The sequence below is a fragment of the Engystomops pustulosus genome, chromosome 1 (genome assembly GCF_040894005.1).
Source record: "Engystomops pustulosus chromosome 1, aEngPut4.maternal, whole genome shotgun sequence".
Lineage (NCBI taxonomy): Eukaryota > Metazoa > Chordata > Amphibia > Anura > Leptodactylidae > Engystomops > Engystomops pustulosus.
The window spans coordinates 156,343,271-156,360,316 of record NC_092411.1 but is presented as its reverse complement, the minus strand read 5'-3'; the positions used below and the strand labels follow the sequence as shown (position 1 = coordinate 156,360,316).

General features: G+C 43.3%; 1 protein-coding gene across 1 annotated transcript in view; it reads right to left on the bottom strand.

Annotated features, from left to right (window-relative positions):
• Positions 1–2,341: 2,341 nt before the first annotated feature.
• FKBP8 (FKBP prolyl isomerase 8) overlaps positions 2,342–17,046 on the bottom strand; it is a 44,964-nt gene continuing 30,259 nt past the window's right edge. Inside the window, exons 7-9 of the mRNA XM_072112522.1 lie at positions 8,768–8,845; positions 7,411–7,542; positions 2,342–3,588 (exon numbers count right to left, since the gene is read on the bottom strand). Of these exons, the coding sequence (XP_071968623.1) occupies positions 3,502–3,588; positions 7,411–7,542; positions 8,768–8,845 (297 nt within the window). The 3' untranslated portion in view covers positions 2,342–3,501. The remainder of the gene's footprint in view (positions 3,589–7,410; positions 7,543–8,767; positions 8,846–17,046) is intronic.

Below are 17,046 nucleotides of genomic sequence, written 5' to 3'. Positions count from 1 at the left end.
AGTAAAGCTACAGGGAAGAAGACATCACTTGGTAAGTATATAAGTTTATTATTATATTTAAAGGGAGGGCGCCAGGGGTATTTTAGTAGTAAAGGGAGGGCGCCAGGGGTATTTTAGTAGTAAAGGGAGGGCGCCAGGGGTATTTTAGTAGTAAAGGGAGGGCGCCAGGGGTATTTTAGTAGTAAAGGGAGGGCGCCAGGGGTATTTTAGTAGTAAAGGGAGGGCGCCAGGGGTATTTTAGTAGTAAAGGGAGGGCGCCAGGGGTATTTTAGTAGTAAAGGGAGGGCGCCAGGGGTATTTTAGTAGTAAAGGGAGGGCGCCAGGGGTATTTTAGTAGTAAAGGGAGGGCGCTAGGGGTATTTTAGTAGTAAAGGGAGGCCGCCAGGGGTATTTTAGTAGTAAAGGGAGGCCGCCAGGGGTATTTTATTAGGGAAGGAAGGCCGCTAGGGGCATTTTAATAGTAAGGGGAGGCCGCTGCTGGACATGTTATTAATAAGGGGAGTCCGCTGCTGGACATGTTATTACAAAATTAGTTTTTTTCTAAAGGTGACACAGCACCCGAGTTATGCTCGGTTTTTTGGCGAATTTTGACACACCAAGCTCAAAAGGTTGCCCATCACTGATCTATGAGCAAGTGCCCCTGGTTTGTCATGAACTATTTTGATGGTAGATTTCCATTAAGCCTCGACTTCTCTGTGGATGTTCCAGATTTCAATAAGTGTAGCTGTGCTACAACTAAATTTTTATGAATGTATGCCACAGATTCTGTTAAGGTGCTGTCATTTTTACCATTTGTTCCATACTATGGTAGTACTTACCTCATTGTCAACCGTCACTGTCTATAGAAGGTGAGGATTTAGCACTTTATGAGAGCAGGCATTTGTGGAGGCGGGGGCTGTCCCTTGCACAGGAATCTCCAACGACCTCCAGGCATAACACATGCACATTTTTCAGGGGATCTTATGGGTAGATATTGGTAAATTGACAGGATTGGTTAAAGGGGTTGTCATACCGGTTTTAAAATTCTGCAGGTGGGCTGGGGAGGGATATTTTAAAAATACGAACCTGTACTCATCTCCTCTGTCGTTGTCCCATGCCACAGTCTCGGCGTGTCCCTGTTTGTTTAGAGGGCTGCATCAGATGCCGAGATATACATTGGCGAACCGATCGCAGTTGCATGGGTTCGCAACTGTGATCGGGCCCATTGGAACGGGGGCTCATTCATATATTGACGGGGATGCACGGCTATGCACAGGCGAGCGGGTCCTTTGAGTTTAACTGCGCTCCGATACTGCTAAAAGCCATGACATAGCAGGGTGCTGACACTGCCTGCTCTGTCACACTAATCACTGCAGCGCACAGGACGGAAAGTAAGTGTCCCAGCGCTGGCAGCGTTATGACGTCATTACGCTGCCAGTGCTGGGCACATAACTCCGTGTGGAAAAGAGAAGAGGCGAGTTTATTTAATTTTTTAAAATTCAATCCACAGGGCATAATAGATCAGCTGGAAGGCTAGTTTCCTGACCGCTCACGCCCTTCTCCTAAAACTACGCCCGCAACCTAAGAACTTGCCGTGCAACCCCCAAACTCCGCCCACTACCACAAACCCCCTGCCTGAACTCCGCCCACTACCGCAAACCCCTATTTTTAGGTTTTTGCAGTATGTGGCATTTTTACATATGATTTATTACAGTGAGAGCTACTGGCCCATTGTAATGAATCCCCAGAAGCCATATAGCATCGGGTCTGAGGCAGACCCGCGACTTTCATGGCAACCAATCGCGGCTCCCCGATGATGTCAGGGGGAGCAGCGATCACAACAAAGATGGCGGTGCCCTATTCATAACCCTTTGTAGCTCTGTACGGTGCAGAGCTTGATGGAGTTAAGTATACGTGTGTAATTGTATAAATATGCTTGTACAAAAATGTATATATTTTTTTTTTTTAGGGTAAGGGGGGCCTCATGAAGAAGTCTGTCATGGGGCCCAACCTCCCCTAGTTACGCCACTGGGTACAAGTGGCCGGCAAGAAGCGGAACTAAACAAATGGGCACGGTGAGACGGCAGTGTGGGACATTGGGAGTGATGGAGGAAGTGAGTAAAGCTGTGTTTTTAAAAAAAAAATCCCTCCCCATCTGAGGAATTTTAAAAACAGTTGGACAACCCCTTTAAATCTGCGGGGATCCAAGGATAGGTCATCAATATCAACTCCATTAAGAACTATAAAAAAAAAATAATAAAGATATTGCCCGAGGAGTATATGCCATTCAAACAGATGTTTTCAAATAACTGGCACAACGACATTAATACAAGTGTCACAATGAACCATCACAGACCATGAATAAATTAAACAATGGAATCAGGTTTATTAACCAGTAAAATGAAAACAATATATATTTAACTTAATTAACATAGAATGTAATCTCTAAAATGGTCTTGATTACCATACAAACCAACAATCAGCAGGTTCTATCCCAATTATCACTACTAGTTTTAGACAATGTAGCACTTCTGGAATCTTGCCTAGGGAGCATATCAGAACCTGGATGCCACTTCTTGTCTCAGGTCCCACACTGGCTATATATTGTTGGTACAACCAAGCAGCCCTTCTGGTGATGAGTTTTCTGCATTATCATCTTACATCATCAAGAGAAACTTGCACGCCCGTAACAAACTACAAGTAAACGGTGGCCATATGGCATTGGGTTCTCATTTGAACTAGAATTTAGTCACTTGGGCTAAAGGTGGGTAGTACCAAGAGAACTATTTACTACTAATGCCCCCTGTGGTCCCAAAAAGCCCTCTAGAATTCTATGGGGAAAGGCCCTGTTAGCATATTATCCACAGAGTAAAGTATTAGATCTGTAATCTGTGCTCACAAGGACCGATGGAGGTTGTATGTCAAGGCCATTAATAAACTTTCTTTAATAAATATATTTCTCTTTTCTTTTCAAAATAATATGGAATTTACAGAACACTATTTCCTGGGGATCCCAGCAGATAACTTATGGGGTCTTTTAAAGAATATCTACAATTGCCTTACAGAGTTCAGAGACATGGTTAGAAAAATCCAATTGCCTGTTAGGGGATTGGCCCCTGCTGAAGTTACAGACAGGCCTTAGACCAGCCCAAACTGTTCTCTTAACACATTGGAATGAACATTTCACAAAATACGCATTACAAGAACATTCTTATTGTCCAGATACCAGCCTCAAAAAACGTACATCAAGCGCTGTATGAATGGAGTTCATGTTATTGTCATGTCCAACGTCTGTAGCTTCATTTAGAGCTCAATGATGAAGGTGCACGGTTTCACAGTAATTGACAGGGATTGATCAAGAGGCATCTGTTCAGAAAAATATTTTCTAAGTATCACATGGAATATCTTTATCGATTGTACATTGCACCTTGATTTAATTTTTGCCAGAGTGAAGGTGAGAACACTTCTAGATCGTCGCAACACAGAAAATGGCTTCTGTCCTTATGCTCATAGGATGTTTCATCAGTTGCGGGCAGCAATTACAACAGAAAGGGCAACACCTCCTATTGCTATGGCTGTGGCCCCAAAAAGCCACTTCCAGGAGATAGACTGTGGGAAAAGAAAACAATTGTTTCAGTACCTTGTGAAAGCATTTTGTATAGCTGCAAAATAAAAGTGACAAGTTTGCCATTTAGGTTACACAATAAAAGCATTTATTAGAAAAAACAATGCAAGATATAAAATATACTGTAAACAAAGAAGTTCATCATAAGGATACACGAAACCTAAATGTGCTATTAAATAACTACAATTTGTCCAAGAAAACAAACAAGACCCCATAGGGTTAAAAAAAAAAAAAAAAAAAAAAGGAAAATAAAAAATATTTGAAATAGTTATAGCTTGCAGAAAGCATTGACAAAAACACAGAAAAACAGCTTGGTGTAAAACAGTGTCCTAGTAAGGGGTTATACGCATTACAAAAATGCTACTCATGTGCCAGTGCCTGGTCCCATCTAGCACTTATAAGCTATCCATTGAAAACAGCGAGGACAGAATATATTCAGACCGCTTTAAAAAAACTTCACTCTGTTTCATTGCAGTCGATTGGCAAGTTGTTTATTTTTTGTTCATTAATGCACACTCTGCCACCAACTAGACAGAAAAATAGATAAAACAGAAATGTAGATATTTTTGCTAATTAAGTTAATTAAACAAGAAAAACTGAAACATCACATGTCATAGGTATTCAGACCCTTTCTGTGACACTTATTTACCTCACATGCTGTCCATTTCCTTCTGATCCTCAGGGTGCTCACACGTTGTAGTTACAACGGCATCGCAATCAGCTTTTGGTGCTTTTAGATGCAGTTTAAGAGGTGACAGACATGAACTAAATGGGTGAATTTGGGGAAAACCTGCTCCACAATATTTTTTTTTTTTAATGTGCTGGTTGGGGCTTCATTGTGCTTTATACTGGGGGACTGGGGGCTGCAGTGTGCTGTATACTGGGGGACAAGGACATCGCGGAGTGAACAGCTTTGCAAAATTTGGTGACTAAACACGACAGTGCAGATTCCTTTAGCGGACATACATACATTACAAACAATCAGCTTTATATATTAGACGAGCTGCAGCTCCTGGCATTGCCTGGGTTAGTAAATAACTGCTCTTAGCTATAACAAAATAGAGAAAAATATTTTATATGTCTCTACAGACGGCGGTCTCCGTCCATTCTAGCGACCTCCTCGGTGTCGGGCCCCCTCATTCCAGCGACCGCCTCGGTAAAAAAAATTTGAACAAAAAAACCTAAAAATCATAAACCTAAAAATCACCCCCCTTTCCCTAGAACTGATAGAGATATAAACAGTAAAAATCATAAACATATTAGGCGATGCTGCGTCCAAAAATGTCCTATCAAAATATAATAACGGTTATTTCCAGTGTTTAATAGCGCCCAAAATAAAAAATGGCATTTTGCAAAATATAAAAATGTTTTATACAAAGTGATCAAAAGGCTGTACAGTTTTTTCAAAGTTAATGTACCAGCAGATGGCAAAATGAAATTTTTTTTTTTCTGTATAGGTTTTAAATTTTGTAAATGTACGAAAACATTATAAAACCAATATAAATTCCGTCCGTGATCGTACCGACATAAAAAAGACATGTAATTTGGGGCACAAAGGGAAAGCCGTAAAATCCAAGCCCACAAGAATACGGCACAAATGCAATTTTTCACCAATTTCAAGAAAATGTATTTCTTGCTTCCGAGTAAACGGCATGGAATTTAAATTCCGTCACTATGAAGTGCAATTTGTTATGCAGAAAACAAGCCCTCCAAATGTGCACATTGTAATGAAAGGGTTATCATGCTGTTATGGTGATGGATTGACGCTCCCTGGTGACGTCACAGGGAGCGACGATCCGCAGCAAAATGGCGGCGCCCATGCGATCGGCTGTTATCGCTAAGCCTTTGCTGCAATATGCAGCAAAGACTTACTGGCTATGGAGAGGGCTCAGGCCGTGACCCCTCTCCATAAACACGCACCCGGGATGTGACGTACTATTACGTCACATATCGGTAAGGGGTTAAGGGAACCCGTCACCAGGTTTAGCCCCACTAAGCTCAGGAAGGGTATGAAATGCCCTTTTTACAATTCACTCTATTTTGTGAAATCTCACCAATTTAAAAAAAAATCTCAGACAAATCACATTTCACATGAGAGGAGTCAAGTTTGGTGGTTGCAGGGGTAGTGTCACTTTGGAGGCCCCTAGATTTGTTTCTATAATACTTAGAACCATGTCTTTTGTGTCAAATTGAAGATAATAATCCCATCAAGCTCATGGTTCTGTGATCTACAGAACTGAACATACAGGCAGAAAGAAAGAAATAGGCAGGAATTATCTGCAGTGTGGTCTGCATCTCTGGTTCTGTAGCTCACAAAGCCATAAGGATGATGTGATCAGAAAGGATCCTTATTAGAGATGAGCGAGTATACTCTTCCAAGATTGATGCTCGTTCGAGTATTAGCGTACTCGAAACGGCTCGTTGCTTGGACGAGTATTTCGCCTGCTCAATAATGAGCTTTCACTTAAGGAAACACAGTGAAAAACAGTGAACACAGAAAACACAGGAATATTGCAGATGTTTCCTTACAGAAGACATTAGTGCTGAAAGGTGTTCTTTACAATAGTATGTGAAAAACAATATGTGTGAAGAATCTTCACACATATTGTTCTTCACATACTATTGTGAAGAACACCGTTCTGCACTCGTGTCTTCGGATAAGTTAGCAGATGTACGGAAACATCTGCTAACTTATCAGAAGACATTCGTGCAGAACGGTGTTCTTCACAATAGTATGTGAAGAACAATATGTGTGAAGAACACATTGCAGATGTTTAACACAGGTCATTCTGCTTTTTGAAGTTCCACAAATATAAAATTGAATTAAAAAAAACGAAGAAACACGACTTCCTTATTTCTCAATAAAATGACACATGAAAAATGCTCGAGTCTCCCATTGACTTCAATGGGGTTCGTTATTTGAAACGAGCACTCGAGCATCGGAAAAAGTTTGACCCGAGTAACGAGCACTTGAGCATTTCAGTGCTTGCTCATCTCTAATCCTTATCTTTAATATGACACAAAAAGCATGTTTCTAAAGTCTGTTACTATAGAACAGAAGGGCTTCTAAAAAGTTTTTTTTTTTCTTATAGACAAACAGGTGAAGACTAGTGAGAGGCACACTTTAAAGGAAATCTATCTTTGAAATCAAGAATGATTAACCAGAGGCAATTGCTTATAGATCCAAGCAATGTGACTGTGGTAATTTTTCCTATAGTTGTTTCCCCATGGCTTTCTTCCTTCAAAAATTAACTTTTAAAATTATGCTAATGGAGACATAAGGGAGCTGGGTGGGGGTTGCCAAAGCACATCAGTGCTTCAGCCTCACAGGCTGTTACACTGTACGGGAGAACGTCTCACACACACCTCCCCTGCTGCCTCAGCACAGTGGGGGGGGGGGGGGGGGGGGGAGTTCTCCTGCACAGTGTAACCTAGCAGTTTTTTTTTCTCAATCCACAAAATCACAAACTACACATCTGAGGCAGCATAGCATAAAAAAAAAAATAGATCAGGGTGGGGGAGATTGTAAAGGGTACAGGGAGACAGGGGAAAAGTGCTCTGGGGGCTTTGGCAACCTTTGCAATGCCCCATCTGTCCACGGCCTAAAAGTGTTTTCTGGGCACCAATAGAGAGGGTCATTACTAGTCGGTTAGTGGGGGTGCAGATTACACTACTGACAAATACTGGCCACATAACAGAACTGGAAAAGTTATTGTAAAAAAAAACAAAAAAAAAAAAACACACACACATGCTTTATAGCGATTACTTCAGCATAAATGTAAAACACCTAAAGGAGAGCTTATTACCAAAGATGACTTATGGGCAGGCTTGTTGGTAGAAGTGCTCACATTTCCCAGCATCTTCTTGTACATAGCAGTTTCTACAATCTTCTGGTCTGCATGTTTCTTCACCAGTTTAGAGAGCTCAGCATGTATAGTCTGTAAATAATTAAAATATTACAGATAAGGGTGTATGGGAAGGGTTATATTCCTTATATTGTATTTGGCTTTGTCAGCATAATGTCACTAATAGATAGAGATTAAGAAAAATAGAACCAAAAAAAAAGAGAAAGAAATAGAACACAAATCACCATGTGCAGTAAGGACGTTTTTTTAGCTATTCCAATGTGCTTCACAAATTGAGCCACATTTATTTTTAGATTACATGGGATTCTTCCAGTACGTAATTTTTACAGACAAGTAACAGTACACCAATGTGAGTGTCTACGTAAATAACAGACAGTAGAGTGCATCCCTTCACACTGCAACATTATGGCTGCTAGAAAGCTGAGCAAACTCAGAAATATTTCCCATTGAAATCATAACATAAATGATTGGCAGCAAGCTCCCCTTAGTGGCATCAGTCAGAGGTCTCCTGGGAGATATATGGATAGCCCAAATAAGAAAGTAAGCCAGACCTCATAAGATACCCCTGTGTGACTTCAAGTGATACCTGCTGTAACCTGCACAGAATTAATGTCTGTGCTATAGGAGATATTCCCATTGCGAACATTTGGCCTATTACAATACAAAATCTGGTCACAGGCTGCAGAACTGGGATGGAACACTGGTTTTTCTGTTCGGTTTTGTGTTTGGTGCTGGGCAACAATCACATGACCTTATGGGCTGACCTCGCTAAATCACAGAAACACAGATTACACACAGACCAACTTTGCGGGTATACAGCCGTGACACATGTAAAATACAGGTTATACATGGTCCACAAATAGCCGCAGATTGCAGAAAAACAGCGGTCATGTGCAGGAGGCCTGTTATTTTATTCTGTATTCGCCCAAGATATCAGAGCAGATCGGAATTTTGATGAAGACTTTTACAAAGGTTCATAATTCAGATTTAGAGTCCACAGCTCCAGGGACATTGGCATCATCATGGTACAACAAGCAACCCCTATGTGGTCCTACCATACAGCCAACATCTCCCATATCAGGACATTGCAGAGTTTTGCGGAAGTCTGTTACCATAGAAATAGTGTTATACGCGAGGACATAGGACATTTACCATCCGGATCCTTTCCTTCCTATATACGATGGATTGCAGCTGGCAAATAGACCAGGAAAGTGTGCAGTATATGTTATACCTTTATTGCTTTACATGGAGCTGTGTGTCTCTACTAATATACAGGAACAGTCTTGTGGGTAAGTACCTTGTTTGTTGGTTCTAATTTCAATGCTTTTCTAAGGATGGCTATAGCCTCGCTGTACTCTCCCTGCTGGGCCAAGACCTGCAGATACAGAAATGGAGGATTAAAACCTTAGTACAAATACATCGCTCATCACATTAAGCTTGTCAGCCCAAGAAAATAAATCTGTCCATAAAATAGAACCAAGAGACTGTCAGTGACAAGTGTGCCCAATGGACTAAGCGCCTATAGTAGCAGGGCCGCATCTGCCATGAGGCGAGATGAAAGGGCGGCTCTAAAGTGGGCAATTCGGGCGTCCATTAACGGCCGAATCGCCCACCAGCTAAATAAATTGCGCCTGTCTCTTTAAGAAAAAGGCGCGATTTATATGCAGAGCGACGCAGCGCCTTTGTGGCAGCTGCGTCGCTCCGTTCTAAGCAGTGACACAGGCGTCATGATGTCACGCCGCCTGTGTCACTGTGCGGAGCCGCGGATCACAGGAGAGCCGCGCGCTGAGGGAGCAGCTGCCTGCAGGTGAGTATGATTTTATTATTTTTCATGTATTTTAATTAATTAAATGTGGCTAATAATTAATACTGGGGGGCGGGGCACTATATATATCATATTGGGCCAGAATAATTTTATACTGGGGAGGGGGTGATGGAATGCTATGTATTTTATTTGGGGCTATACCGTAATTATTTTATACTGGGGGGGAATGCTATATATATTATTTGGGGCTATGATTGTTTTATACTGGGGGGATGCTATAATTATTTTATACTAGGGGGGGGTTCTGTATATTTTATTTGGGGATTTGGGGCTATAATTATTTTATACTGGGGGGGTGCTATATATATTATTTGGGGCTATGATTGTTTTATACTGGGGGGGTGCTATATATATTATTTGGGGCTAAAATTATTTTATACTGGGGGAAGATGTTATATATATTATTTGGGGCTGTGATTGTTTTATACTGGGGGGATGCTATATATATTATTTGGGGCTATGATTGTTTTATACTGGGGGGATGCTATATATATTATTTGGGGCTATAATTATTTTATACTGGGGGGGATGCTATAGATATTATTTGGGGCTATAATTATTTTATACTGGGGAAGGATTCAGTATATATTATATGGGGCCAGAATCATTTTATACTGGTGGGTGCTGTATATATTATATATCACTAAGCTGGGGGGGGGATGTATATGGGATACAGTATATTACTAAGCTGGGAGGGGACTGTATATGTGGGGCAAGATTTTATCCCTATATAATGAAGGGATGTTTTGTATGTGGGGAGAGTGTGGTCAGTTGTGTTGTGAGGGGTATATATTATTTAGGAGCACAGTGTTGTTTTCCAGGAGACTTTATACTGTAAGCGACTGTGGTATTTTTGAGGACGCCGTGTGAAGAGGTTGCACGGAGCTGAAGATATCTGCCCGTGAATTCAGCAGTGATACGTCATGGATTAGAGAACCCTGAATAAAGTTCTACTGATGGAAGAGATTGTCATCTATAAGGTACTAGATGCCACTAATGCCTCTCAGATCCTGTAGTCAGTCACACATTGTCAGGGAGCTGTCTGTAGGGTTGTTAATTGTTAGTAAAGTTTAAGGATTTACTTAACAGGGAGCGGGGGGTCAGCATTTTAATATTCGCCTCAGGCAGCAAATATGCTAGAATCGGCCCTGTATAGTAGTGCACTGTAGCTTGTGCTGCTAAAGGTCTATGCATTCACAAAGAACCACATGGAAACCATAGTACAAACTGCACAAGGATCAAACATGGCTGACAAAGTAAATATAACAAAAAGTTACCAAATAATGTAGTAATGGGAAAAATCCTTTCAAGAGAACCGGTCAGGCAAATTAACCCCCAAAACTAAATATATTTTCATAAACTGCCATCAGAAAACATTGCGCCTATCCCTACATTAAAGGGGTATTCCGGGAATATGAATGTCTGACACAAAAACCCATGATGATTTAAATAAATGAATACAACAATACTCAGTGTCATTAGTCACAAAATGGCTTAAATAGTTTGATTTTATGATTCACAACATTTTATGTCCTCTCTAACGTAGGTGGAGTTATCACCAAGATGGCTGCCACTGGAAAATACAAGTCCCACGATCCTTTAGTTCTCAGTAACTCCTCCTACCTCTCAGGCTCTGCTCCCAGTGATGATGTAGCAGGTTTTCTTGCACTGTTACCATAGTAATGATGTGTAACTGCCATCACCAAAACACTGGCCATACTGGATGCGCTGCAACCAACTGACTACAGCCAAACATAGTGGTAATCACATGACCTGCCCAGGCAGCTGCAGGACATGTGATGTGGACATGTGACCGGCTGCCATCTTCTGTTCTGCGACGGACCGCGCGGAGGAAATTAACGGACTAATTAAAGGGCCAGTAGCAGTTTAATTCTTCATTACAGTCTATGTCATCAGCATTTTTCTGCTAAGGGGAGCAAAATTTTAAATAACAACTAATTACACATTAGCTTATATTTTGAGTATGCATTTGCATATGAATTATGCTGATTCCTGGAATACCCCTTTAAGTTTACAGGCATGTAGAAGGACAATTAGGTAAAGCTGTAAGCACTTGACCCGAGATGTCTAGCTTATTCATGAGTGTGAGGCACAGCCACACCCCCCGGTGCTTGACTGACAGACTGTATAATGATGAGACACTCCTGGTGCTGGCTCCTCTATGTATTTCCTGTTTCTGGTTGCCATGCCCCCTGTAGGTTGTGCGTATGAGATACTCCTATACACACGACTCACAGCCTGTATAAAAAGGTGACACTCCTGCTGCTGGCCACTCTCTATAGTTCCTGGTACTGGTGGCCAAGCCCCTGCAGCCTGTGTGTGTATGGGATACTCCTATACACATGACAGACAGCCTGTATAATGATTTGAGGTATAATGGTCTACTGGCTCCTCCATGTGCTTCCTGGTGCTGGAGGCCATGCCCCCTGCAGCATGTGTGTATATGAGATACTCCACTACACATGAATGACAGCCTGTATAATGATGTGAGGTATAATGGTGTAATGTCTTCCTCCATGTGCTTCCTGGTGCTGGAGGCCATGCCCCCTGCAGCATGTGTGTATATGAGATACTCCACTACACATGAATGACAGCCTGTATAATGAAGTGTCACTCCTAGTGCTGGTTCCTATATGTGCTTCCTGGTTCTGGCGGCTGTGCCCTCTGCAACCTGTGTGTGTATGAGATACTCCTATACACATGCCTGCATTCTGTAGCAGTTTTAACAGCCTGACATGTTGCTACTCCCGTATACTACTTGTGTAGCTGATGTCTGTGTGTCTCCCACAAGCACTAGCAATGCTTTACTATACATTACAGGAGGTGGAACAGGAGTGATATCACTTTCTCCATGTCCCCAGCCTTATTTACATAATAAAGAAAAGATTATTTTAGAATGATTAACCCCTTAACGCCGCAGCTCTTTTTCATTTTCATTTTTCACTCCCCACCTTCAAAAATCTAACTTTTTTATTTTTCCATGTAAAGAGTTGTGTGATGGCTTATTTTCTGCGTAACAAATTACACTTCAAAATGGTTGTATTTAATATTCCATGCCGTGTACTGGGAAGCGGGAAAAAAATTCCAAATGCAGTGAAATTGGTAAAAAAAAAAAAAAAACACATTTGTGCCGTATTCTTGTGGGCTTGGATTTTACAGATTTCACTGTATGCCCCAAATGACATGTGTACTTTATTCTTTGGGTCGGTACGATTACGGGGATACCAATTTTAACTTACAATGTTATCATTTTTAGGACTGTACGACCTTTTGATCACTTTTTATAGAATTTTTTATTTGGCAAAAAAGTGCCATATTCGACTTTGGGCAAGATTTTCAGTTACAGGGTTAAATGCAGTGAAAAACCGTTATTATATTTTGATAGATCGGGCATTTTCAGACACGGCGATACCTAATGTGTTTATGATTTTTACTGTTTATTTATATTTAAATCAGTTCTAGAGGAAGGGGGGTGATTTGAGTTTTTAGGGGTTTTTTTATTATAATTTTCTTTTAAACTTTTTATTTTTACTATTTTTCAGACTCCCTAGGGTACTTTAACCCTAGGTTGTCTGATCGATCCTATCATATACTGTCATACTACAGTATGGCAGTATGTGTGGATTTTACAATGTGATAGCACATTGTAATCAATAGGTTTACCCAAAGTAGCCTTGGCTCTTGGGAACACCCAAGGCTACCATGGCAACGGATCACAGATCGCCTCTCCCCGATGACATCACGGGGAGCGACGATCCCAGAAAAGATTTTTGCCAGCTATGGAAAGGGCTCAGCCCGTGAGCCTTCTCCATGCACCCGCACTTGGCATGTGACGTAGTATTACGTCACATGTCGGTAAGGGGTGAATGTATGAATTGACAAGATAAAGGCTGTTATGGAATTCTTCTGAGCTGCTACAACAGTGGTGACAGAATTGGTTACAGCTTTGATGACAGCAGTCCTTGAACTGGGGAAAAATCCTATGGCCACATATACACTTCCCTTGGCCCAGATCTCTTGTTGTTGTGCCATGCTGCCAGTTAAGCTGGGGTGCACTATGCTGCCTTCACTGACAGCATGGCACAGGTGTCCAGAGCTCCGGACAAAGGGAAATATATACATGTGACATAAGACGGCTGTCATATGTGGTGATTAGATCCAAAATTCACTTGCCTGGTTTCTTGTAACATTGCTGTTCAGTGCCCACACCCTCCACCCCACAATACACACTTCGCCCTACACATCCCCTGCCAAATTGGATTCCCCAATCCTTCATATTGCCCCTAATACTGGCAATGTTTGGTCCATGAGCAGCTAAAGCATCATATATCTCCCCACCCCACGTCAGGACTACTGCCACTGTACTGGTGTAAGATTAATTAACGTATGGCAAAAGCATTCCTTACTGCATTTTCTCCTTCCGAGTGATATTATTGGCGATGTTGGCATTTCTATGGTGGTCTGTAATTTTATGCTAAATAGCTGGTGATTTGGTGATAATTACATGGACTTTGGTTTTCAGTTTGGGCACTTAGTCTCTAAAAGGTTTGCCATCGCTGATCTATATGGTCACTGTTACACAAGAGAGGGTTTATCTATATGACTATATGCTTATCAGCTTATTTCTTCTCATGCTTCATATTTGGGAGGCACCGGTTTGTTGTAAAAATTGCACCCAATATCGGTGCTGGCACTAATACCAAACTTCTGGATGACCCAAACCCACAATCTTCAGCCCATGTCCGCTTATCACTATTCACAAGTGGTCCTCTCCATATATCTTGGACCTTATCACCCAAGACTGTCCCTCTTATAACAAACCGTCAAATGTAACCTGAAAATCAACATGTTTAGAAACACAAAAGATCTCCACTGCTATGTGCCCACACCCACTACTATTTTAAAAAAAGTGGCAGGGGCGTGGCCTGCTACCGCATGGAGACGGACGTGTGAGCCTTAGCTCCTGCTCCTGATAGCCACCTACAGCGACATTAGCGCACTAGAACCGGACCCTCCGCCACTCACATACCTCCGCCAAGATCGGGGATCCCTCAGACTGCGTCCCGGCGCCCGTTCGAGGAATGGAGCGCTTTCTCTCCACGCCGGCAGGCAAAGGGTCCGCGGCGGGCGCGCGTGTCTCCCCGCCGCAGACACGCAGCTCCGCAACACCGCGGGAGCAGAAGCAGGGACCAGGCGCCCGCTCCAAGGGGCTGGAGCCGAACTCCCGGACAGGCGCCAGAAGTCGGGGAGAGGAGGACGAGGTCCACCCGAGCACGGCAGCACAAGTAAGTGCAACCCCCCTGCAGCAGCCGACGAGTCCTTCCCGCCACAAAAGGCAGCAGGCCTCCCATGTGCCGCCATCACAGCAGGGCCCAGAGCAGATGCCAGGACAGGGCGGTCATAAACAACAGAACCCCTATAAGGGCTCAAATAAACCACCAGGAGCCAGTAAGAGTGGAAACTCTCCACCCCATGTGCCCCCACTCTCCTACTCCTCTGTGGCTAAAAGTGTGGGGAACGATTCCTCTACAGGGATACCTCCCTCCCTCCCCCAGAGACAACAAAAGAAGACCCAGGCCTCAGACGGCACTCCTGCTCGCCCTCCAGCCGCTTTCAATAGCACCTCTGGGGACTGGTCGGATCCCCTGGAAGAGGACCTGAGCACCACCCCCTCCCTCACAGGCCTGGGATCCGTACAAAACCCATGGGCCTCACCGGTTGAACCCGATAACTATGATGATCCGCCGTCCACTACCTCTGTACTCATGTCAGCTGACTTGCAAAGTGTGCTTCACAGTTTACCTACTAAGCAGGATTTCAGAGAATTGGTGGAAGAAGTAAAAGATACATTCCGCACTGAATTAAACTCGGTTAGAGACGACCTGCACTCCCTAGTGAACAGAGTGGAAGGACTAGAGGTGGCTCATGATGACACAAGAACCTACGTGGCCCAGCTACGTGACTCCGTGGTGGACCAAACTTATGCTTTACGAGACATGAGCCGTCACATTGAAGATCTCGACAATCGCGGTAGACGCAATAATATCAGGGTGAGAGGGGTCCCAGAACCCAAGGGCCCTGAAGACGTCAAAACAATCCTGGAATCTATCTTTAACACCATTTTGGATGAGCCAGAATCGCATAGGATCAAATTCGACAGAGCCCATCGAGCTCTGGGCCCGAGAAGCTCAGCCGCAAGACCCAGGGACATTATCTGCTGTGTCACAGATTATGAGCTAAAGGAAAGAATTATGCTTAAAGCTAGAAAGAAAGACTCTCTGTTGTACAAAGGGGCCTCCATACAAGTCTACGCAGATCTATCATGGATTACCCTGCATAAAAGGCGCCAACTGAAACCGCTTCTGTCCCAGCTCAGAGATCGCGGCATCCCATACAGATGGGGCTTTCCCTTCGCCCTGCTCGCCCTGCACAATGGACAGACAATCCCGTTATCATCATATACGGACATGCCTGGATTCTGCAAGGCCCTGGGCCTCAGTCCCCCAGACATTCCGGACTGGGAGATCACTATTCCACCGCCAGCTCCTCCCCCGGAGTGGACCCCGGTGCAGAAAAAGAGACGCCGCTCATCTCCAAGAAACCCCACGCAAGATCAAACAGCTTAAACTTCCCAGCTTGAGGAGAAGATAGCATCATTGCTATCATTATGTTGCAAAAATGGCCCTTTTTCCTCCATCTAGAAGCCTTTAGGTGGAGAGTCCAGGTTTGCACGTCCGAATTAGGTGCTATACAGGGACGGTTCTGAGGTGGCTCGTCTCTAAATCTCCTTTAATTTTTCATTTTTGATTGACTATCTTTTTCACAACGTCTCAACTTGCCAAGGAGATCTATTCTCCCCCTTTTTTTTTTGTTTTTGTAGTCTCCTACATATCGACTACCTGTTTTTGGCTATCCTTGGCCGGGTCCGAGAGCTGAGAGGGTTGTTAATCTCTCCTGGCTCCCGCCCGAACCTAAAGGATGCCCCTACCGATCACTGTGCCCATAGGCACATATTGGTTATGTTTGATGCAATGTGTTGATTTTATTGTTGTCTTGTGTACCCTACCCCTACTTCCCTTATGTGTTCTCCTCAGGTTTCGCGTAGGAAAGCCAATGAGGCGACCCTCCTACACGTGTTACACTATCTTTGATCCATACGAGGGCCTCTACGGTAAAGTAAGTGACTTGTTTTATAGCGGTTCTCACCCACTTAGTTTTCCGCCATGGTTAAGTTTCTCACCCTGAATGTTAAGGGGCTTAATTCCCCTGCTAAAAGGCGTTTAGCCTTGACAGAAATGAGAAGTCAGAAAGCAGATGTAGTACTCTTACAAGAGACACACTTCGATGCATCTGGTTCCTGCTCCTTTGCTAAGGGACTATATCCCACATCCTATGTGGCATCCGGGGAGAAAAAACAAGGGGGAGTAGCCATCCTGATAGCTGCCTCATGTCCCCTTCGGGTTTCGAATGTAATATCAGACCCGAAAGGGAGATATCTTATTGTACAAGGTACACTACAGGGTACACCGCTCACCCTTTGTAACATTTATGCCCCAAACAAAGGCCAAATCCGCTTTCTGAGGCAAGTCCTGACCCGTCTCTCTAAACTACCCCGGGACGCACTACTAATGGGGGGAGACTTCAATCTACCATTTTCCCCACAGATGGATAGACTAGCTGTTAGTAGGAACCCCCCACCTGCACCTTTGGTGTCTATGACCAGGGAATTT